The sequence below is a fragment of the Manacus vitellinus genome, unplaced genomic scaffold (genome assembly GCF_001715985.3).
Source record: "Manacus vitellinus isolate BGI_N305 unplaced genomic scaffold, ASM171598v3 scaffold_54_pilon, whole genome shotgun sequence".
Taxonomy (NCBI): domain Eukaryota; kingdom Metazoa; phylum Chordata; class Aves; order Passeriformes; family Pipridae; genus Manacus; species Manacus vitellinus.
In genome coordinates, this window is record NW_021940645.1 from 2420419 (window position 1) to 2443765 (window position 23347).

General features: G+C 40.3%; 1 protein-coding gene across 1 annotated transcript in view; it reads left to right on the top strand.

Moving 5' to 3' along the window:
• Nucleotides 1–23347, top strand: part of CHAT (choline O-acetyltransferase) — a 29069-nt gene continuing 5722 nt past the window's right edge. The window contains exons 1-12 of the mRNA XM_029963190.1: nt 1–145; nt 2073–2264; nt 4386–4504; nt 5934–5987; nt 8595–8775; nt 9781–9958; nt 14239–14408; nt 16441–16541; nt 16732–16860; nt 17966–18088; nt 19528–19669; nt 22849–22911. Coding sequence (XP_029819050.1) covers nt 83–145; nt 2073–2264; nt 4386–4504; nt 5934–5987; nt 8595–8775; nt 9781–9958; nt 14239–14408; nt 16441–16541; nt 16732–16860; nt 17966–18088; nt 19528–19669; nt 22849–22911 — 1515 coding nt within the window. The 5' untranslated portion in view covers nt 1–82. The remainder of the gene's footprint in view (nt 146–2072; nt 2265–4385; nt 4505–5933; nt 5988–8594; nt 8776–9780; nt 9959–14238; nt 14409–16440; nt 16542–16731; nt 16861–17965; nt 18089–19527; nt 19670–22848; nt 22912–23347) is intronic.

Here is a 23347-nt window from a genome sequence, read left to right on the forward strand (position 1 = left end):
AACTGAGGCGTGAGGCTCCATAAGTGCCCCCAGGTGGCTTCAATTTCTGCCCTCGACAAAAGATACCAAAAGAAATGCAGAAATGCCTGACCTAGAAAAAAACACGCAGAAGACAGAGAAAGATACATGCAGTAAAGATGAGACAGTAAGTGACTGTTTCGGGAAAACAAAAAGAAAAACAAAAAGAAGAGACTTAACAACTTTTTAATACTGTAAATTAACGTAAATTGATATAATAATTGTAACCCAAGCTCTGTTCCAGAGCCTATTTCTTCATTTCAGGGAACGCTTCTCATATCCAAATACGCTCTTTCTCCCAACATCCTATGAAGAATTCCAGTAAATGAAATATTATTATACAACAGCAGATGCATTGCTACCAAGTCAGGGATGGCATGTAATTATTTTTTAATAGTACAGAACTATCAAACTATCACATATGATTCATTTTAAAGCTGCTTTAGGAGATGCCAGATGTGTATGCCTGTAAGAAGTCAACCCCTTGAGTTTAAAGCTTTTTTCCTAAGCAGAGTCATGAACTGTTCAGTAACCTTATCCAGAAAGGTAAGGCTGAAGCCAGGTATCAAAAAGAAATACTGTTTAGCACATCTGTTTCCATTGACCAAGAAATCAATAACAGAAGAAACATGTCTTGACTAAGCATAGCTTGAAACTGTAGAATTGCCATTCTCTTATTTCTGAGATCCAGAGTGCATTACAGACTAAATTGGATTTGCATTTCCATTAATAACAGGTAGTCCTATGACACTTCTTACGAGAATCTAAAATCTTCAGTTTCTAGATAGGGAAGTGTAATGCAGCACTGACTTTTCTGTGGATGTCAAAAGGCAGAGCTGGTATTTGAGTTCAGAGGACAGTGAGTCCCTATCTACTGTTCAGACCATTTTCTCCACCCCCTCCCTCCCTGCATGCACTGGCAGAGAAGTCTGCAGCTAGATTTGCTCTAAGCAGCAGGTGGAACAAGGTGACTGCTAGTCCTTTCTTCCACCCAAAATGACACTCTGGTCCTGCAATCCTGTGAAAATCAATGTCTGTTACACCAAGATGTAGTTAAAAAAAAAAAAAGGTGAAATTTGCCTACTTTAGCAGATAGGCAAAAATCTAATTAGAAAAATAAACCCTCCAAAAGTTTCTGGCCTACACCAATCACTAATGGCCAAGCATAGCTGCATTAGATGCTCATTTCTCAAGTGGGAGACATAGCCACCTCCCTGAGGAGCCATGCTTAGAGCATCACAGCCTTTTGCAATTTCCCAGTCTTTTATGAATTATCTCCTTGTTTGATTTTCCCACTGCCCCCATATCTGCTCTGGCTTTTAAATTACTAATTACACTTCACTTGGTTAGTTCTACATTAAAAAGCAAAGGAAGCTTAATTGCATGAGTAGCATGATATTCTTTTCTTCCCAGATACTGTTGCTCCAAAACAGGATGAGGATAAAGCAAGTATAAACAGAAATGCTTTATCAAGCCATCTAGGGGTGTTCCAGACAGACTGACAGCAAAGGTTTGCCAGGGTAAAACACGGGTTTATTGAGGACTGCACATAGTCAGTACTAATAAACAGGAAGACCAGTGTGTTTTCTATTTCTGTAGTTTTATAACCACTCATTTTATCAATCAGACAAGTATTATCCCATGGTTTTACTAATCACAAGCTAAACGTACTTCTTTACTAATGAAATACCTTTTATTCAGGCATTATATTACTATGCTGTCATGTATTTTCAGATTTTCTAGAGCCTAGCTGAGACTGTATGCTTGCACCATGACTCGTCGTCCTACAATTTCTAGAATTTTTAACAAGGAATATTCTCCTTGGTAGTTTTCCACTACTCCCCTAGTCTATCCATTCGAAAGCTTTCAGATAGAGTTACTGGAGAGTACATTTGCAGTAATCAGGCCTTCAGCTGCTAAAACAGAATACATCAATTAAAAAATGGATGCAATATATTAATCAGCAACAAAAGAAAAAAAAAGAAATAAAAAAGGGGACAGATTAGGAACGAGTAGAATTACTTGCTTATATATATATTTTTTTTAATGACTAGGCAGTGCCAAAACTTCCAGTTCCACCACTGCAACAGACCTTAGGCATGTACCTACAGTGCATGAAACACTTGGTGCCAGAGGAGCAATTTAAGAAGACCAAGGTCATAGTGGAGCAGTTTGGAATCCCAGGAGGCCTGGGAGAATCCTTGCAGAAAATGCTTGAGGAAAGAAGGGAAAAGACAATGAACTGGGTAAGCAAATCCAGATGAGAAAAATAATTGCTGTGTTGGATGATGCTCGTTTACAAGCTCTTTCTGTTTTTCTATATGGAATCACTGTTTTCTTTCAGCTGGTCAATGCAAACAGGGGTCACATCAGATTCTGACAAGGGGAATGAATATTTCCAACATACTAGGCTAGATTTTTCAAATCATGTCAAAATCTGTATCATTATTATGTTTTCAGATCAACAGTTTGTTGGCATCAATGAGGACATTCATTCACCTCAGGTACATGCACAGAGGTGTCAGCAAGACCTGTAGGAAGCACTATATTACATCAGTTTGGGACGTAATTTCTTCCTTTCCCTTTAATAACAGGATTTAGATTTTTTTATTGAAATGAAAAATGCTTTCTGATAGGGCTATAAAAAGTGCCTTGCATACACATCTACCCAAAGCTCTGATCCACTCAAATTGTTCTGGAATGGAATACTTCAGGATAGGAATTACTCTCTTAAAACTGAGCTATTATTTGCCATTCACTGTGACACTATACCAATGTATTTACCCTGAAGTATTTCCTTTGTCAAATATACACATACATGTATACATGTATATCTATCACATAGACCATGCTGAGACCTCAGCCTTTTAAAAAGTCCAGCTTTCTACTTCCCAAGACAGGAAAATTAAATAAGCCGTAGCTGAAGTAGATTTTATCACTCCACAAAGTTGCAGTTCACCCTACCTGCATTAACTGTGTGGCAGCTGAAAACAAGAACTTCATTGAAGTCTTTCCATCCCAGCAAGGAAAATGGTTTCATGGATCAGTGAAATCCTGCAGGCTTGCTACTCATGTCAGTGAATTGTGGCTCTCCCTGTACTTTTCAGTTGTGTGACGCACAAGAAAACTCCGTCAAATTGCTGCTATAATCAGGGAAAAAAGGCTACAGTACTGGCAGTGCTTTTATTTTTAATACAGTGCTTCACTTCTGAACGAAATGCTGCTCAATCTTGTCTTGTTACTTTGATCATAGAACTTCATGGCTTTGGTGTCTGAGATAACCATCATTTAATGTTCCTGATAGCAAACAGTGTTCCACGAAACAGCTGCTCATTTAACCACTTATAGCATGAAAACTACAGAGGAAGGATACGTAAACATTTTCTGAAAATATGTCAATTTTAAATACTGGTTATGAAAATGAAATACCTAATTCTTAAGATAAATCAGAAATTGTTTTATTCAGAATTTAACTTGCCAGGAGTATAGTTCTAGTATGTTCTCCTGAAGACTCCAGAGATTGTAGGGGAAGCATCTGTTCTAACAGCAATGAAATATCTCAGAGGAAAACTTTTTCAACTGATGCATGCATTTGTAATTATTTTTGCATAATTTCGTTGTTGTTTATAGTTACCATATGCAAAGCCTGCCCGCTCAGAAAGACCATTTGATCATTTTATGAAAGCCTCCATTTTCCAAATAATGATTCTTCAATCTTTGCTTAGACATAAACGAATGCAGTTACTGTACATCTGTGTTTTCAATAAAAATGGTTAGAAATTTAGTAACTGTGTCTGGGTCAAGCACCAGCAATCTGTATTTGTGTCAGTGGACACAGAGAGGATTCTCCAGGGGCCTGATCCACATGCCAGTATCTGCAGGACCAAACCATCAGGCTTGGGAAATTCTTTTCCTGCTCTGTCTTGCTACAGGACAGGATCAGTAGAGCATCTTGGCATCATTGACAAATATTTGAAGCCCCTTGAGGAAAGCCATCACCAGTAAAACTCTGTCCCATCTCTTAAACATCTCCTAATCACTATGCAAGAGTTAACATGTTGTACTCAAGCATTTTTCGGTCGTAGAGAGAAACAAACAACGAAATACCCAAAGCACCACGATATGGAGCTTGTTTATTTCTTAATGGAACACACTGTAAATTGCCATTGATTGAGAAACAGGATTATGGAATTGTGGCTGACTGCAGCTGAGCTGAGGTCGCGGAGCCCAGGCTGAAAATGCTCAGCAGCTCCATTAATCAGAGCCCATGCCTGACACCAGGAGCACCAAGCACTGTCCCCTCACCCCCGGGCTGCCTTTCCACGTGCTGTTTTGTAGCTTTAAGATTTCGTGTCCCCTTCCCTTAGGTGTTTAACTACTGGCTGGACGACATGTACCTCAACAACCGGCTAGCTCTTCCAGTCAATTCCAGCCCAGCAATTATCTTTGCTCGTCAGTATTTCAAGGATGTAAATGACCAGCTGAGGTAATGTACTACGACTTTGCAGCTTTTGCTAAATGAAAGGATATTTTAAATGTACTGCTTTTGCAAAAAGACAATCAACTTTCATTAAAAAATAAGGGCTGTAGCCATTAAATGATTTCCTACTAGGCCTGCTGACTGAGAGCAGTGTTTCTGGGGTTACTCATGCTAATGTTCAGAAAGGAAAATGTCATTACTATTACATTTATTGCATGAAAAAAATGCCATGAGATTTATATTTTTAAGGAATATTTGCAAAGCTTTTTACTGTATGTAATCCAAGTAAACCACTTTGTGAGGAAAAAAATAAATACTAATTTCTGCCATATAGTTTGAAGGAAAATAATCTTTAACATGCCATCACTATGACTCGTAGCCACCCTGCAAACTGAAAAGGCCACGTTGGCATTACATTATCCCTTTCAGATGCCCAAAAGGGCACCAGAAACACAGGGGATCTAAAAATAAGAATTCAGAAATCATTTTTCCCCAAGAACACTGCTTCCTTCTGGCTCATAATTCCCAGCCCTGAACTGATCCTTCTCCTTTGAGCTACTGTGGGCAATTACTATCATTTAAAAAGAGAAAAGGTAAGCACGTAGCCAAGCACAGAATATACCTCTCCAGATACCCTTAAAACAGGATTCCATTCTTCAGCCTTTGCCAAAATGTTTCCTCCTTTTAAAACAGCAAAACGAACCAAATCTACCTTTATATAGTGCAATTTTCCTCTTTGCTTTTAGCACTCTCTAGCTGCTCATTACTGAAATAATTAACTGCATGTGAATTTATGCTATTATAAAACAGCCAGAACCTTGAAACCAATATGCATTATTTTAACATTTTGTGTAGACAGCTAATGCATCTTTTTACTTTAGTTTAAACATAACTATAAATGCTTCCATTCATTACTGACTAAATTTATTGTGCACAGAGCTTTCAAAAAACCTCCACTTTGCATTTTCTAATGCACGTGCTTTAACAAGGAAATATTTTTCTCAGAGCCTTCCATTCTGACACAGTGCAAATGGACAATGTCAGGAAATAATACACCTGTCCTCAGCTCTGCAAAAAGAATATCTGCTTAGGACAGGAAGTACTCTAATAAATTGGACAGCTTATGAGTATTGATATTGAAACCCATGTAAAGGATTCTATTAAATATTCAGCCTCTGCTCCCATTCTCTAAATAAATGCTTTCAGGCTTCCTCCTGTGGTCTGTTTAACCATTTGAAGGGACTGTCTGTAGGATTTCATATTTCTCTTGTCATGAATTAATTTAGGTTCTGGGTGGGGGCAGGGAACTCTTCTTACCAAGCCAGAAGACTTTCTCCCCTTATGCTGTGTCATCAATCACTCCTCTGTCTCTCAGAAACAGCCCAGTGTTGCCCAATGACAAAAGACTGATGTCACTTCTATCTGCCACTTGCAGGTTTGCTGCTAATCTCATTTCAGGAGTGCAAGACTACAAAGCTTTACTGGACACGTAAGTAGCTTGGAAGGAGAGCTGCTGCTTGAGTACCCACAGGGCTTCTGATTCAAAGGTGCTCTCAATGCATAATTGGGCTGTATTGCACTCCTCCATCACTTGGAAGGGCTGGGAGTCCAGCATGCTTCGGGGAAGGGCTTCAGCAATTTTTTATGCACTTTATGCTTTTTTTACTGCAATGTAACAGGTTGAAGAGGGATCCTTTCTGATGGCCGGTAGCCATCAGTCTAGCAGGCACAGTGCAACCCAAAAGGACAGGCACAATCTGTCTAACAGAGTTACGGAGAACACCAGAGGAAGTCTGTGCTCTCCACACCCAAAGAGCACCAGCTCTGTGGGTACAAAGCCTGCACACCTTTGCTGGAACCCTCCACCTGCCAGGGCACTGCACCCCCTCCACGTCCTGCACTCTGCATTTAGAACCAATCCTCCCTCCCCCCAGAGAAATAACACATTTAGGGGAAGGAAGCCTCAGCACAGACAGGCTGGCTCAGTAGTCAAAGTAAGTTACTTATGCAATTGTTACTTTCTGTATATAAATACTGGGGAAATACAAGATTCTTCAAGTCATGTATGAAGTAACTCATAACAAAATATTTACATAGCAATTCTTAGCCTCACTTAGTATGTTCCAAGTTTACTGCTGAAACCACTGCTCCCTGAAGAATAGGAACAGTGGACAGCCAAGCACAACAGAGACCACACCATAGTAGAGAACAAATAATACGCTTTAACCAATTCTTATTTGGATGAGGAATTCAAACAATAAAGTTCCTGTCATCTATGAATAAGATAAAAGAAAGAAATAAGCTGTTTGATGTTTCACTTCAAAAGTCTGACAGCTACTCAGAAAGTATAGAAGAGCTACTTATTTAAGAACATGTGCTTTAGTCCAAGATATGCCATGCAACTGCATACACCAGCACTGGTGTGCTGTGAGGTACTATTGCATACTGCTGGAGTTGCATCTTTATATGACAGCATCTGAGATGAGATAAAGGAACCACATTGCTCAAACAAAAGATAATTTAAATTCTTACTGTTTTGACCCCACTACTCTAGAGCCAAAGACTCCTGTGTCAGATTTGCTTGTCTTAAATCAATAGCCACTGAAATCCTCACTACCGTATCCTCATTTGTTATTACTGTTTGCTTGTCTCTGTGTAACTATGAGGACACCATAATTGTAACATTTTCAGTTCCTTGTTGTTAAGGACTTGTACCAGAAAGTGTACTGCTACCTTCTCTTGGATCATCCCACATGCAGATGTACAATACTTCAGCCCAAATTCAAGTGTTTAGCTTTAACTGTGCAGATATTCCATGCAGTTTTGTCAGGACTAAGTATTTCAAACAAAGGCTACCTTGCTAACATAAAATAGTTGTAGGATCTTACACAGACATATAAATCAGTACAAGATTTTCTGGCGCCATCAGTTGGAGTTAATAACACCTTTCTTAACTGCTATAAGTACAGATTGTCTTCTATATAATCTACCATGCTATCCCACTATTTTCTATTATGATAGATAAGTGTTGTTAAGTATAAGGGGATTTCTGCATTATGCAAAATGTGGGAGAACACCACTAACCCTGTTTTGCTGATAAGGAACAAAAATATTAAGCACCTTTATGAGGAAATAAGCGATACAGAAAGTTTGAAAAGTGGAAACTAAAGTGCATACCCCTGGTTCAGAACTCCAACAGTTCTAAAGACACGGTTAAACAAGATAAACTAGCATAAGACATTACCCCTTATGTATGACAGTAACCCTCCTTGCTTGCTTCTTTGCCTTTGCCCCTCTCTGCAAACTGGAAGTTTAGTCCTCTTTTTCTGAGGGAAAGCCTCTGCACCACAAGATCATCTTCCTCCTGCGGTCTCTGCAGCCTCCCTCAACCAACAGAACCATTATTTCCTGCTGCAGCATCAGTGGGGTATTTTACAAAGCATAATCATAATTGTGATATCACTTTTTTTTTTTTTATGGCCGCTAAAGAAGCCTTTTAGAAGTTGTTTTCAAATGCCTTCCAATCAAAAAGGAATAGGTTTTCAGTGCATATTACCCCATAGGTCTAAGTAAGAATTAGCACAAAATCAAGGATCTGTGGAAAACAGAAATTCCCTCCTATTGCCCAAGTGATTCCTGTTCATCGAGCAAGGTCCTCTCACACACTCTCTTAACAACTCTGCACAGCACAGGGCCACTGTGATTTGCAGGGAATTTCATCAGTACCTTTCTTCAAGGTGCTACTTCTTTTTCAGCTGTTCTGCTGACTTCTGCCCTGCCAAGTTTCCGGAATCCCATCTAGGCAGGCTTCCTACGTGCATTCCAAAGCTGCTTGTGACCTGCTATTCTTTCCATTGCCACTAGATGATAATGCAATTGCTTAATGAATATGCATGAAGCTGCCAGGAATGATGTATTTAACTTTGGTATGGGAATTCATCTATTTCCCTTATACTGTAATCTCATTTTATTATTCAATTTGTGTTATACCTGATCTAATTGTAACAGAACAAAGGACAGATTAGATTTCTTTTCCCTTCTGTCTCTCTCTCCCCTCTTTTCCTCTTGCTTTGTTTTTCTCCTTCTCTTTCTACAGCCATGCTTTACCTGCTGATTTTTCTCGTGGACAGCTGTCTGGTCATCCTCTCTGTATGAAGCAATACTATGGACTCTTTTCTTCCTATCGCCTTCCAGGACCTACCAAAGATACCCTTGTGGCCCAGAAAAGCAATGTAATGCCAGAACCAGAGCACATCATTGTTGCTTGTAACAATCAGGTAAAAGAGTTTCTTTTTTTTTACCTTTCTATATTTCTTAATTTGCTTAAATTCGCTCCAGAAGAGCCTAATCTAATCTCTGTTCAGAAATGCAATTAGCATGCTACGTATGAGCTCACTTCTTACCAAGCATTTGTGGTCAATATTTCCAAAAGATGCTTCTGCAGCATTTTTGTCCCTGGCCCACATTATGCTCCAAGAACAGCGATGCAGAAAGTAGGAATGTGGCAGAATTCATTTGCTCTCTCTTTCAAACAAAAATGTTTAATACGCGGAGATGAAACCGCAGAGAAAAAGTATCTGCTTAGAGTGCATTTGCTGGAAATGTGCTTCTCTTGGCAGTCAAGTATTGGCACACAATATAATGGCATATATATCACCCTGATATATATGTGCATGGCATATACACCCTGTAGGGGGGCCTAAGCTGTGCCTGAAGAAGTTAGCACGGGTGCACACAGAAATACTGAAGCATTACAGTGAATCTGCCCCAACCAGTAACTGCCAGTGAGCAGCAGAGTATATCAGCTGGGCAGGGTATCTTATAGCCCAGCCTGACTATTTGCAGTACTGGAGTCATGCCTGCAGGCCCTCTTGGAATGAAGGGGTAGATTCCAGTAGTCCCTTTTCCAGGAAGTCCCATTCTTCACCCCAATAGGAAGTTCTCTCAATTGTCTAGGTTATTTTTAAACAAATAGTACCACGAAAATTATTTCCATATTTTCTGGGTTTATCTCTTCAGGTTTTTTTAAGCTTATTCAAATGGCATATTTTTATTTGAGTCCAATACACAATGGAAGTCTTCTATAGCAACTGGTATTACATTGGCATTAAAACACAGGAGGGGTGAGCCCTGGGCCAGTCCCCAGTGGTTTTGTGCTCCACTGCCTCCAGGCCTGGCTCTCCAGGCAGGACTTCAGCATCTCAACACCTACTCAGGCAACAGCAAAATGTTGGCCCACAAAGGGTCTGACTGTTTTTCTGACTTCTGTCGTTTTTTTGCAGTTTTTTGTTTTGGATGTTGTCATTAATTTCCGTCGCCTCAGTGAGGGAGATCTTTTCACTCAGTTACAAAAGATAGCCAAAATGGCAGAGAACGAAGAGGAAATGCTGCCTCCAATTGGCCTGCTGACAACAGATGGAAGAACAGAGTGGGCAGAGGCCAGGACAATCCTTATGAAAGGTTAGCAGCCACAACCCCAGCTTTCTCTTCTTCATCATCTTCCTCCTCTTCCTCCTCACCATCACTGCCTTTCTTTGCTGGAAGTGAACGTCACAGCAAATATAGGACTGAATGTGCAACATTCCTGCTGAATTTTTGCAGCAGCAGGAAACTCAATATGTGTAAGTGCTCAGATGTGTGTTACCAGGGGAGCAGCAGATACAGCTTGACCCTTTGGCTGTGTATGTTTATGTGCTAATGCCATGTAAAAACTCTCACTCCATTCTCTGTTTTTCATCGCATAAATTACATTACATCAGATTTTGTGATTTGTCTCTTTCTTCATATCCATTTTGTACCAGTAGGAATGAGGCATTCTCTTAGCTTTTGGCAACTCTCAGACATTTTTGATCTTATCTAAAAAAGGCATCTACAAATTAAGCACCTATTGAATCTAGCTGTGTACTCACTCTAGCCAATGGAGAAGGTACCACAGCAGATGCAACCAAATCTTAAGTAAGTATCTAGGAAAGACACCAGTTATTATCTGGGGACAGTTCTCTCTCTCTTCCAACAGGCAGCATTTAGTTGTCTCAGATTCTGGACTTGAATGTCAAACTTTGAAACAGTAGAAAATAAAGGGTGGGGTTAGTGATCTTTATTACATCATACCTAATGTATTTTACCAAGAAGCTAAGTGAACGAAACACCCTCTTTTTGCCATTTTACATACCTGAAGTATTCACTTTTCCCTCCTGAAGATACTGTTAACTCATCTCTTTATCTCCAGGTCAACAATGCTACAGAAAATATGCTGTTTTACCAATGCCCTGGAATATAGAAGAGTTGCCAATAGTCTCAAAGTATGTTTACCATCCCAAGGAAGATTTCCCTTCACTTGTTCAAGTGTTATCTGTGCTTATAAAAACTTAGTATAGATAAACACACACAGACAGAGTCCTGGCCATTATTTCAGCAATATTACATAACACCAGTCTCATCTTTAGCCCTTCCTCTTCTCTTCCTTCCTTATTTTAATGACAATTGAGGTAAACACCTAATTATTTGTTTGCATGTCATGCTTTTAAATAAAACAGTGAATGCCTTGAAACCTGCCACAAAATCATCTTTTAAACCATCAGAAGAAAAAAAAAAAATCAACAAAAACTAGTAGAACCATCTCTAAAGTGTTTTTAGATGGCCTGGCATTTGCTGAAATATTCATTTTAATCAGGAAGCAAACCAACTCAGTTATGGAGCTGAAAGAAAACAAAATTCTGCACTAGCAAATATCACCACATATCACCCTGGTGTGAGCCTTCTCTAATCTAAGCAGGAATCCCATCCTGGACCACTGATATTAGCACAGCTCCTCTATATAGGTGAATTCATTGCTGTTACACATGGATACAAGATCATGAACAGCCCTGCCTAAGTAAAACCTGTGAAGTGAAAGGGGTCACTCCACAGTTGTTCTTGTTCTGGGCAGGCCAAGAGAGGATGCTTTGAGACTGAGAAGACCTATACAGTGCTTTACAGAGGCTGTGAAGGAGATATATCCATGGGCCTGCACAGACATGAAAATAGATGATAGGTCTTCTAGGTGAGAAGATTTCAAAGATATTGTAATAACCCCAGCCATCACTGATTTATAAACACAGTATTGTAACTGTCTTCAGGATGCAGAACCAACTCACCCTTCCTAAGTAAAGGAGTGAATTCTTACTGCTATAAGGGCTCCAGTCCCATGCATACTATATCTGAATTTGATTCAGTACTGTATTTTCCTTTTTAAAACTAAAACCAAAAACCCCAACTAACCAACAGCTGAGTGGCCAATTCAATGCAACTGTGCATTAGAAAGGCAGAAGGACAAGAAAAGTCTTGCAGGGCCTTAGGCTTGTTCTCACACTTCTCTGTTTCAGCTCTTGTCATGGTTCCTGAGTTCTTGTGCAGTTTATCGCCTGCTTCACAGAATAATTTTTTCAGTGTTTGATCAGCTCTCTAGACATGTCTGTTTCCTTCTGTAAGGCCATCTTTCCCCTACTTTTCTGTTTCTAGCAGAGCTTAATTTTATTCACTCTAATACCTACACTCCAGATACCCTGAAGCCATATGTCAGATAAGGGCTTCGCATTTGTCAAAGACGTGTGGGTAGCAGCCACAATGAAATATATATAAACCTATCAAACAACGTAAAGCAGGATGCTGAGCAAGCTGGGAATGGTTTGTAAATCACCATCCAAGCTGTTTTTCCTCAAAGGTGCCTGTCTGCAAACACCAGAAGCTGATGTATACCAGGCAACTTCCATTCACAAGGATCTTTTCAGCCTTTGCTTCAACATACCCAGACCATCAATGAAAAAAATTCCACAATTACAGACAGCCCTGCAATGGGAGATACTGAAAGAGCTTTACAGCCCAGAGGACAGGGACATGTCTTCTTCCTTATGAAGTTTATGAATGCTTTTGAAGACACTCTATACGGACACCAGTGTTTCACATGTAGGGTGATCATTGGCAGAAACCTCAACATGCCCCATCACATGCAATCTCCTGGCTCAAGTGTTTGTAGGAGCTGGCAGGCACTCCAGGTGCCTTCCCTAGGACTCTGCTTCTGTGGGCAAGGGAAGACAGCAATCAGCACTCCACCAGGTCCCCAGGCAGCCTGCAAGGAGTCAGGCTGACCATCCCTGCCACTTGGTCCCATGGCTGCTAATGTTCCCTCACAGGAGCTGCCAAACAGTACCTTACCATAACCTGCAAAAGGCCTCGGCTCCCCCTCTCCCTTCTTAGTCACTGCTATCACTTTGCTTCTCCTTCTCCTGACACCTTTTAAATTTCTTGCATGTTTGAGCTCTTTTTTACTACAAAGCATCTAGAGAATGAACCTGGATGACAACAAGCATCTGTTATTTTTTTAGCTCCTCACTAACCAACGTTACTCCTTCTAGGAAGGTGCATTTTTTCTTACTTTGAAAAATGCTGTTCTTTCAGAGGATCAATCTACTTTCCACGTGTGCAAACACGTTTAAATGGCTCCATGTATTTCAAATGCAAATCAGAATTAATTTAAAATATTTTTCCATTCTTTCAGCTGAAATCATCTCCTGAATTGAGCACAGACTTGTTGAACTCAGCACAGACTTGAAAGAAGTTTTGATCAATCTGAATTCATATCTCTAGTTAAGAACATCCTGAAACAAAAATCATTTACACCAAAATTTAGCAAAACCAGTAGATGAAAGCTGATCTGTTAAGAATGGAAGGAATTCTAAGCTGGCATTCGAAAGCCCTTTTTTCTTTGATCTTATTAACAACCATTTAACAGCAATTAATAATGTTATATGCTTTTAAATAAAACAAGTTCTTGTTATATGCTCCACACTTCTATCCTTTCAATTAAGAGCTGTATTAAGTGCTCACAATCAGAAATTTCCTATGCTTCAAACTGGTACTCAGATGCAAACAAATCCTTAAGCTTCATAATATTTCTGAGTTAGATAAAGAATTGGAGAAAAAAAATCCACATAAATACACCAAGAATAAGGGGGAACACTCTGAGGACAAGGTAAAAATAGTCTCAGTAGTCCAACTCTATAAGCAAGGATAGGGAAAATAAACAGAAAGAGATCCAGAAAAAGCCCATTTTATTCAGCAGTACACTAGTGACAGGAGGGAAGTGGAGTGTGGCAACCCATGGCTTTGGCAAAATCATGTTCAAAATCTAAACCTCACAACCTCATCCACAGATATTTTCTTCATGTGATGTAGGCAATATAACCCAATGACCAGGGACAGGAGAGAGTAGAGGGGTTTAATACAATAACACAAAAACAATATGAGCCCTGTTGTAGGGTTTCAGTGGGAGAACAGCACAAAACCAGTACAAGCCCTGCTGTTCCAGAGCAGAATACTGCAGCAATAGCGTGAGCTCTGACATTTTCTGTTTTCCACCTGTCCTCTCTGTAACTGTTATATATAAAATAAGTAAGCATTGCTGGCTTTAAGAGTAAAATAGATCCATTTTGTAATATAATTACTTCAGGAAATGAAAGGCAGAGAAAGAAAGTGGATATTATTGAATCATACAAAAAATACACAGAGATATTACAAAAGTTAACACGTGAATTAATGCCTTGGTATAATGTTTCCTTACACTGAGATGATCTGCTGTGGAGAGAGCTCTGCAAGCACCAGCTCACTGCAGATCTCCGATGCTGTCCAAGGCAGCAGGGCTCCCCAGCCAGTCCTGCACTTAGAGGTAAGAGGATGTGAGCATTTCCCTCTTTTATCCCCAGACTCTACTAACCGGGACTCCCTGGACATGATTGAGCGGTGCATATGCCTGGTGTGCCTGGACAGCCCCAGTGGGGTGGAACTCAGCGACACAAACATGGCACTGCAACTGCTGCACGGGGGAGGCTACCACAGAAACGGGGCCAATCGCTGGTATGACAAACCTATGCAGGTAAAAACCTCACAGAGCACCACGATGTTAACTGCACATGGCAAAGGACTCCCACTGCCTTGTGGTAGGGACCACTTAGAGGCAAGTGGGAGAAAGAGGGGGAGGTGGTGTCAGCATCTGGCCAGGCAGGGTTGGTGTGAGCAAGGCTGTTCCTTGCAGGGCAGGGGAGGCAGACTGACTGCCTGGCTGGCAGAGTCGGGGCATTCTCCAACACAAATGCACTGCCACGTTTTCTGAAGCTGCCCTTTGCACTTGAGGGGGTAAGACAGATACACAGACATAGGGGTAGGTAGACATCTGGTATAAAAATGAAAGCAGAATGCAATTTTATTACACTCAATCAAATGAAATAAAAATGCTGGCCTAGCATCCCAGAGCGAAAAAGAAAAGCATGGTATTTTTCCTCTGTTTTCTCTTCTTACAGGTTTTCCTGACATCCTAGAAATAGTACAATTTAGCATGTGTTTAAGTCCTCACTTAACAGACTGTTTACTCATTTAATGACATCCTTGTTGAGACTTTCCTGGAAGTATTGACATCTCCAACCTTTTTCCCCAGTCAGATTTTGATTGTCATATTTGAAAATGTCTCACTGTTATTTTCACACTTTGCAATAGACCCAGGGTGAAGCAATGTATTAATCTCCAACTGTCAACAATGTTGACACCTCATGAAAAACTGAAAAAAACCCTGACTGATACATGGCTTGCATAATGCTTGTTGCTCTTGCCATATCTAAGAACAGATAAACAGAAAAGAGAAACCCCTAAAATAATTTCACTTCCACTGACTTACCCCAGTGAAAATACATTTCAGTAGCCATTCCTGATTTATGCCACTGCAAATGACGTTATTATCAGACTCCAGTGCTGCATTTTTGAAGAAGAAATCATTTGTCTTTAGTTAGAATCCTGTTATTTGCAGGGTCTCTTGTTGACATGTTTCATGCAGATGAGAGTAAACAAGATTTCTTTTTGTTTACTATCATAAGGTAGCAGAAAGAAAATAAAATTGCATAGTATATGGGAGAGCTTCATCTGTCCAGATGTATTCAGGCCAGCAGTTTAAAAGTGAAGAGAAATTCTTAGGGAAATAAGATTCCATTTTCTTTCATGCATACACAGATTATGTAGGAAGCCATTCTCACAGTAGAATTTGTTCTTTCCCTCCATATTCTTCTTCACCTTTGCAGTAAGGTATCAGAAAATGTTCAGGTGAACCTTTTGCATCATGCACACACACTGTGAAAACCTCCTGGAAAGCAGGAAGGCAGGATGCATGTGTGTGATACAAATGCACAGAGTGAGCTGAGGGAGAGAAGTCCAGCCAAATATACTTCAAAAGAAGTGTGGGGCAAAATCCAGAAAAAGGACAGGAAACATGTGAGACAAGGTGCAGTATTGTCCTAGACATCTGCTTTTGTCTGAGATGCAGAAATAACCAACTGCATGGGTGTATCACAGAATCAGAGTGCAGCAGGTTGTCACCAGCTATGCCACATGTACACAATGAAATAAAGAAGGAAGACAAGTAAGAGGGAAATGAAGAAAGCACCTCGAATTAAAAAAAGCTTAAAAACAAGCTATGAGAAAGCTACCAAATAAGGAAGAGCTTTGTAATAAAACGGGACCTCACGGATTTCCCAGATCTAGATGTTGCATTGCTCCCAAATGTGGAAGGAGAGCCCCGGCCTGTCTTTCTATTGATGGGGTTTCTGTACCATAAAACACATGCTAAACAAATTTTCAGACTCCCACAGGAATTGCTAAAATTCACATTATCACAGGTCTCAGTCCAAAATAGCAGCATGAAAGGTATTCAATGCAATGCCTTTCACAGGACAAGAAAATCTCCTGTGACAGGCCTGTAAGTCACCCACTGACCTATAAGGCAAGGAAGATCCTGATATGAGCAATAAGAAAACCACAGGAGAACTATAACATCTTTGTTAGTTAGGTTTCCATCACGAGTAACTTACACAGGCAATAAATCACGTTCTGGCTCTCTTGCTCCTGTTCTTTTCCTTGTTTAGTTTGTGGTAGGAAGAGATGGAGTCTGCGGCACCGTGTGTGAACATTCCCCCTTCGATGGCATCGTGATGGTGCAGTGCACTGAATACTTGCTCAAGCACGTGTGAGTTCCCTTTCAGTACAGCTTTCGTACCCACTCCCGCCCCTGGGGAAGCCCCTGCCATTGGAAAATTCCCCCTGATGCACTAAGACCCATAAAACTACTGGAAACCAGTGATTCACCTGCTAAAAAGCAGCGTTTAACAGAGAGGTTAATCCTGTGACTTAATGATTTCTGTCTCGCGTACTAACAGGAAAGAAAATTCCAAGAAATTAGTCCGAGCCGATTCAGTGAGCGAGCTTCCTGCTCCACGGAGACTAAGATGGAAATGTTCCCCTGAAATTCAGACACATTTGGCATCATCAGCAGAAAAACTTCAAAGGTAGAACAGATGCTTCATTTTTCTCAACAGTGACTGCAAGCTGGGAACTACCTAGCACATTGTGTGCAGGCATGGGTTTCCTCCTAGAGGGCTTCCTGCCCTCCTGCTCCCCCTCATCTTCCCAACCTGGACATACCTAGCACCTTTTTGTGTGCTGGAGCTACTTCACTGTATTCAGGAATTGCATTTCCATTGTTTTCCTCCCCTGTAAATATTAGGAATGCTAAAATCCACCGGAAAAACAGTTTAGTCCTATTTTCACAGGATGCAAACAATGCAGATCGTCTGTTTTTGTGGACATCCTTTATGGGTTTGAGCTGATTCAATCTGAAGCCAGTGCAACAGGGATACATAGAGGGGACAGCAGAATACAACTGGTTTGAATAAACAATTTGAATTCAAGAATGTAATTTGTCTGCATTCATATTGCTCCTACAAAGGCTAGTTCTTCTGACTGTGTTTCCACACTGTAAAAGGTTTACATGATCTTTGGGAGTGGAGATGGCAATAAGAATTTATTTCTTTCAATACTCAGGCCTGTGATCTCTCTGTAGAGAATTAACACAGTGACTGCATGATCAGCTGTAAGTATATCCAGTGTGGTTGCACTAGACAAGACCTCAAAGTGGCTAGAAGCACACATAGGAATGGGAATATTCAGGATGCAGAGTAATTCCTTTTTGTTTTTAAATAAACGTAGTAGTCCTCTAAATTGGAACTTGCAATGAGCTTCCTCAGGTTTTAAATGCACCCATTTCTTACTCAAATGAAGAAACTTGAGTGCCTTGAGCTCATGTTAAGGCTGCACAAAACAAGCCTGGTGTAGAACCTGTATGAATAAAAGTTACTGACCAGGAAAAGGTTACCAAAGGCCAAGACTGTCTGCAGAGCAGGAGCCCACTCACCTCCAAGTGGGTACAGGCAGGAAAAGATCTCTGGGTTTTATTTGCAAACAAAAATGGAACATGATTTTGTTTAGTAGTGAACAAGGTAGTGTTAGGTTAATGGCTGGACTCAAGGATCTTAAGAGTTCTTTTCCAAGCTTAATGATTCTATAAGATTCTTGCATCTCACCCTGGAGTAACTGCTTCTGCTTGTTTTCCAGGATGGTGGAAAATCTGGATTTTATTGCCTACAAGTTTGAGCACTATGGAAAGGAATTTATTAAGAAACAAAAGGTTAGCCCAGATGCCTACATTCAAGTAGCACTTCAGCTGGCATTCTACAGGTAAGGTTAATTCAGATCATTGGAACAAGGTACACAAGGTAGTGGGTTTTTTTTAAAGAGAGTCCATTTTTAACTCAGCACTCAAAAAAATGCCTCCTTCATGGAAATGAGTGATCATGCCTAATGGCTGTAGGACAGGAAAAATAGAAATGGACACCTGGTTCCCAGACTACTCCTTTTCTTTGCTCCCTTTCCCTCTTCTTGCTCATCATCCCTGTGTCCCACACATGCCATTCCCAGCCAGTACCTTCCCCACAGCTCTCCCTGCCCTTGGCATAGAGAAGAGGGTGAGGGGATGTGGCAGGGAGTAGCAGGGTTTTCTGTAGCAGCAGCAGCTATAGGAGTCCAAGTCTCTGGGGCAGAAACACTCCCTTAGCACTGTGGGTGGCTTGGGAAGGACGTGGCAATAACCCCAAGCTCACCACACACACACCTCCTGCACTGCAGGGTGAAAAGCATCCACAGGGGAGAATTCTACAGCAGCATATCAGATCAGAGTTCCTACACAGGACAGTAACTGCTGCTGCCTCCTTCTTCACAGACATCCCAAGATTTGATAATATCCTCTAATTTCCATGGTATTACCAAAGTCAAAAGCTCCTTTCTACATTGCCAGAACTCCAGACTAGAGATCAGTGGCATGGTTTCCTGCAGAACAGCCTATTACACAAGTAATTCTGACGTGGTCTTTACCTGGTCAAAACTAGGGGTGCCCAACACATTTTCTGTACTCCATTAACATCTGTTAAATATCCATTTTTTGTATATTCCATTAACCAACCTTCAAAAATGACCTAGTCCAAGATTTTTGTCTGGATTCCAGCCATGATATAAATTCCATGTTTGCAAAAAAACAAACTTAGGGGACAGTTACAATCTGAGACCCTCTGCTTCAACTGAAAGACATGCTAGGTCTCCTGAAGCAAGGAATTGTGGCTATATACCTGCACCCAAATTAAACAACAGTTCTAATTGCTATGTGGGTTTTCATTTCAGCTCACAAATAGTACCCTTTTCAGTTTTCTACTTTTCATTCACACACTGAGTGTATTTTTTCTTATGTTAAATAAAACATATTTCAAGCCCATAAATAAATGATTAATTACACAATTATTTTATGATGCAGTACAAATAAAACATTCCTTGAGATATTTCAGTAAATTTTAGTTTTACTAGCCTTGTTTTTACACAGCAAGTCATTTTTTACTGGCAATGCATAACTAAAACATATACAGCTGTATGTAGCTTCTCATGTTAGAAGGGAGTGAGCATCGATCTTTTTTAAGTTTCTTATAGAATTCTATCAACATTAAGATGAATACCGTGCAAAACATAAAAGTGTGTCTGTAGCAATAAAATGTACCAAGCCTATATTTCTCTTAGCCTTTGTGACTCCTTGAAAATAATTATTCTTTGCTTTTCTTACTTCATTCTGTCAGATGCCACAGGAGGCTCGTCCCGACCTATGAAAGTGCTTCCCTACGCCGCTTCGATGAGGGCCGAGTGGACAATATCAGGTCTTCTACCTCAGAAGCATTTGCTTTTGTAAAAGCAATGACTGATGACAAGACAGCTGTATCGGTATGTTGGTCTTCTTTGCCAAAACACTGAGTAAATAATGCATTCATGGTCCCTAGTCTCTCATTTTTTAACTGTTAGCTGAGAACATAAAGGCATAGGGCAGGGTAGCAAGCATCACAGGATTTTGCTTTTTGTACAAACCAACCATTAAGCTAAATATAAATACTCCCTTATTTTTATTTAAGCATCCAAAAGATTCAGAGCTGCCTAAACAGGACATTATAAGAAACAAAACATCTGATTTTAGATTTAGTACTGTCTTATGAATGTTCTGTCATCAGATCCAAATTCAGTTCCCTGGAGAGATCTAGGCTGAACATGCAAAGTTCAGGATCATTATACTGCCACACCAGGGGAATTGCCTGGCAGGACCCCTGCAGTAGTTAGCTCTGCTGCAGACTGCAATGTGTGATGTAATTCCCATGCTTTGATTTCTAGATAAGGTGGATATGTCCTGGCTGATCTTTTTTGGTTTAGAGTTGTGTTTCTATGAAATAGAATTAGTTTTATAGGATTCTCAAGGGAGCTGAACCTGAATAATGAAAAACTTCATCAAGCTAATCAAACAACTCTCCAAACTGTCCTGATACCATACTGCAAAAAGAAAAATTAAAATTTCCTTGCTCTGAGACGCCACCATCTGTTTCCAGAAGCATGAGTACTGTACAGAGTAGATGGGAATGCCAAGAGGTACAGCTGAGAGTATAGCTGCACAAACAGCATTGTGCACTGTCCCCCATCATCCCTGGAGAGCCTCCCTCCATGTCTCTCTCTGTGCTGCTTCCACCCACTGCACTTCGCTGCCGTACAGGGAATTTCCAGGTGGCTGTTTAGATGCAAAATGCTGCCACAATATAGGTTATTTTTCACAGTAAGCCCACTCCAGTGGCAACAGCCCACATGGCTGTTCTTTAGAATTCAGCATAGCATTGCTAGAGTCATTGCTGGAGTGTAGATTAAGTGTAAATTAATGAAATATTATAAACCAAGCTCTAATGTCCCAGAGGATGGTGAAAATTTGCCCAGAGAAGTGCTCTGTTCGTCCACTGCCTCTTCAGTCTCCTTAAGGTCACCATGCCCAGAATTTAGCTCCTGATGAACAAGACTCAAATTCCATGGTAAAATGATAACTCAAAAACCCTGTAGTAATTCCCTGTGCTGAGTGGGTAACTCACAGCAGGTTATGAGCATGCTATTACACATAATAGTGACTACCTTACAGAGGACAAGAAGAGGCTGTTGTTATTTGCTATCAGTGTCCTGTCTGACAAGATGACTCTTGATCATATTTCATTGGAAGTTACTGCTGTGCCCCCCTTCCTCTCCACACGTGTGCTCAGCACAACCCCAGCCCCAAAACACTTGGCAGCAGCCTGACTGCACTGCTGGGAGGAGCCAGCCTGCTCCTCATGGGTGGTTTTAACAGATCCTCCTTCTTCCTTCCAGTAGCCTCTTCCTTCCTTCCCTATTCCAACACTTAGTAACTTTTGCAGGTCTCCCAAAGCTTCAGCATTTCTCAGGATTTCCCCACCCAAATCCGAGGCTGTGCTCCCCTTTCACAGCACCCCAACTTGTGCTGCTTCATGCAAGCAAGCCAAGGAATGCCATGCATGCCTAGACTGAGCTCAGTCTCAGCTCCCATAGCTTTCCACTGCATGCCTTGGCAGCAACAAATAGGGAGAATAATGGTTTCATTCCCCCTGGAAAGCCTGCCATCATAATGCAAACCAATCCACTGATAGTTTTCCTGGCTTCTTGTCCACTGAGAGATACAAGGGACATTTATACTGGTCTGGAATTGTTCTTTCAAACAGACATTTAAAATCTTTGTTTTGATGTGAAAATTATATATATTATATATACATAATATATATTATATATAATATACATTATATATAATATATATTATATATAATTATATATATATAATATTATCACAGAAATAATATATATAATTATCACAGAAACATTAGAAACAAAATTAGCTTAATACAACCCTATTCCAAGGTGATTTCTTTAGACCTACAAATTGCCTCCGAATGTTAAGGGGTTATTTCTATTTTTTGGAAAAAGATCTGCATCACTTGCTTTAAGTAGCCTTGAACTACCCAAAATATTTTTTTTGTTAATAGCCATTAATTAAAATAACATTGAAAACCATTTTCCTCCTGATGCTAATAAAAATTATCCTCAAACCATAGCTTGAACAGTCACCAAAGACTGATTGATTCAGATTGATTCTTTAGCAGGAGAAATATCTCATGCATTTGACACTTGCTGTAAAAGCAGCAGCTACTGACACTAGAGAGATTGCTTGAACAGCTGTAAATTAATCAGATTTAAAGACTGCCTTTGGTAATTTAATCTGTACAAGGGAACTAAGTCCTAGCTCTAGCCCTGTGAAAAAATATCAGACTCTGTATTTTGAAGGTCCCTGATGGTGACCTTGACTTGCTTCTAAAATGAATTCTTTGTTCAAAAGATCATTCATCGTCCATAGGAGCTGAAGGTCTCCTGTTTATCTGGAGACCCAGACATTTCTGGCTGTTTCAGGGTCTCCCATAGTTGCAGTGTGAGACTTGATGTACAGCATGGCAGCACTTCTTAGGATGCTTCCCTTAATATAAAAGGCTGCCATTTGACAGGAGTCAAAATTTACTAGCTTGTTATCTGAAATGCGAGGCATCTGCGGAGGGTAGAGCAGCCTTGGAAAATTCTAGATGCCCTTTCACACATGGAAGTAATTTTTCAACTGGCTAGTAAAATATCAATAATGGCTTTCATTAATATCACTGTCATTGTCTAGATAAACCACTCTGGAGAAGATACACTGCCTGTCTTTTCTGAAAACACTGAATTACACTAAACAATAATTTTCCTTATTTCAAATGGAGTGATTCAATTAGTAATAATCTATACCCCCAGAATCAATGGAAGGAGTCCACAAAAGGAACTACAAACCCCCACCAATAAACCTGTTCAACCCTTGCACAACAAGGCACCGTTGCTGATCAGGACATTCATCCCTATGGCTTCTCATTTATAATGAGCACTTACACCTGAGGCAGGAGCAAAGGACATTTGAGAGTGCTTGTGGTTTGGCTGTTGGTTAGTTGATGGAAGATGCTATTTCTTTGAGAATTTATTCAATAATACATATATTTTGATTACCTCAACAGGATTCTGAGAAGATGCAGAGATTTAAGGATGCAATAACAGCTCAGACTAATTACTCTATTCTGGTGAGTAAAACCTTCTGCCTGTCAGAATAAGAACTGGTTGGCTTTTTCAAGAAAAGTATGAAGATACAATCACTAACTATTTTAGCACTAGAAGAATGTAGGCATCTCCAAATAGGAAAGTATCTGCCATGTCATCCTCATGAACATTTCCAATGGCCCAAATAGCCACATTCAACTACCCTCACCTTAAAAAATACTTCCCCAAAAGCAAGATAACATAATTCTGCATCAGACATAAGTGGAAAGACCATGACTCTCTAGCATTAGCTCTCTTATCTAGCACTGTCATGGAATATGACACTCTGTATCCAACCTACTCCCAGTGAATGTGCATCTGTGAAACATTTATGATTTATGTCTGTGTCATTGTTAGGAGCCCCAGCCACAAACTGGGATTGCACTAACCTTGGTGTTGTGCAAATTAAAAATTCAAAAA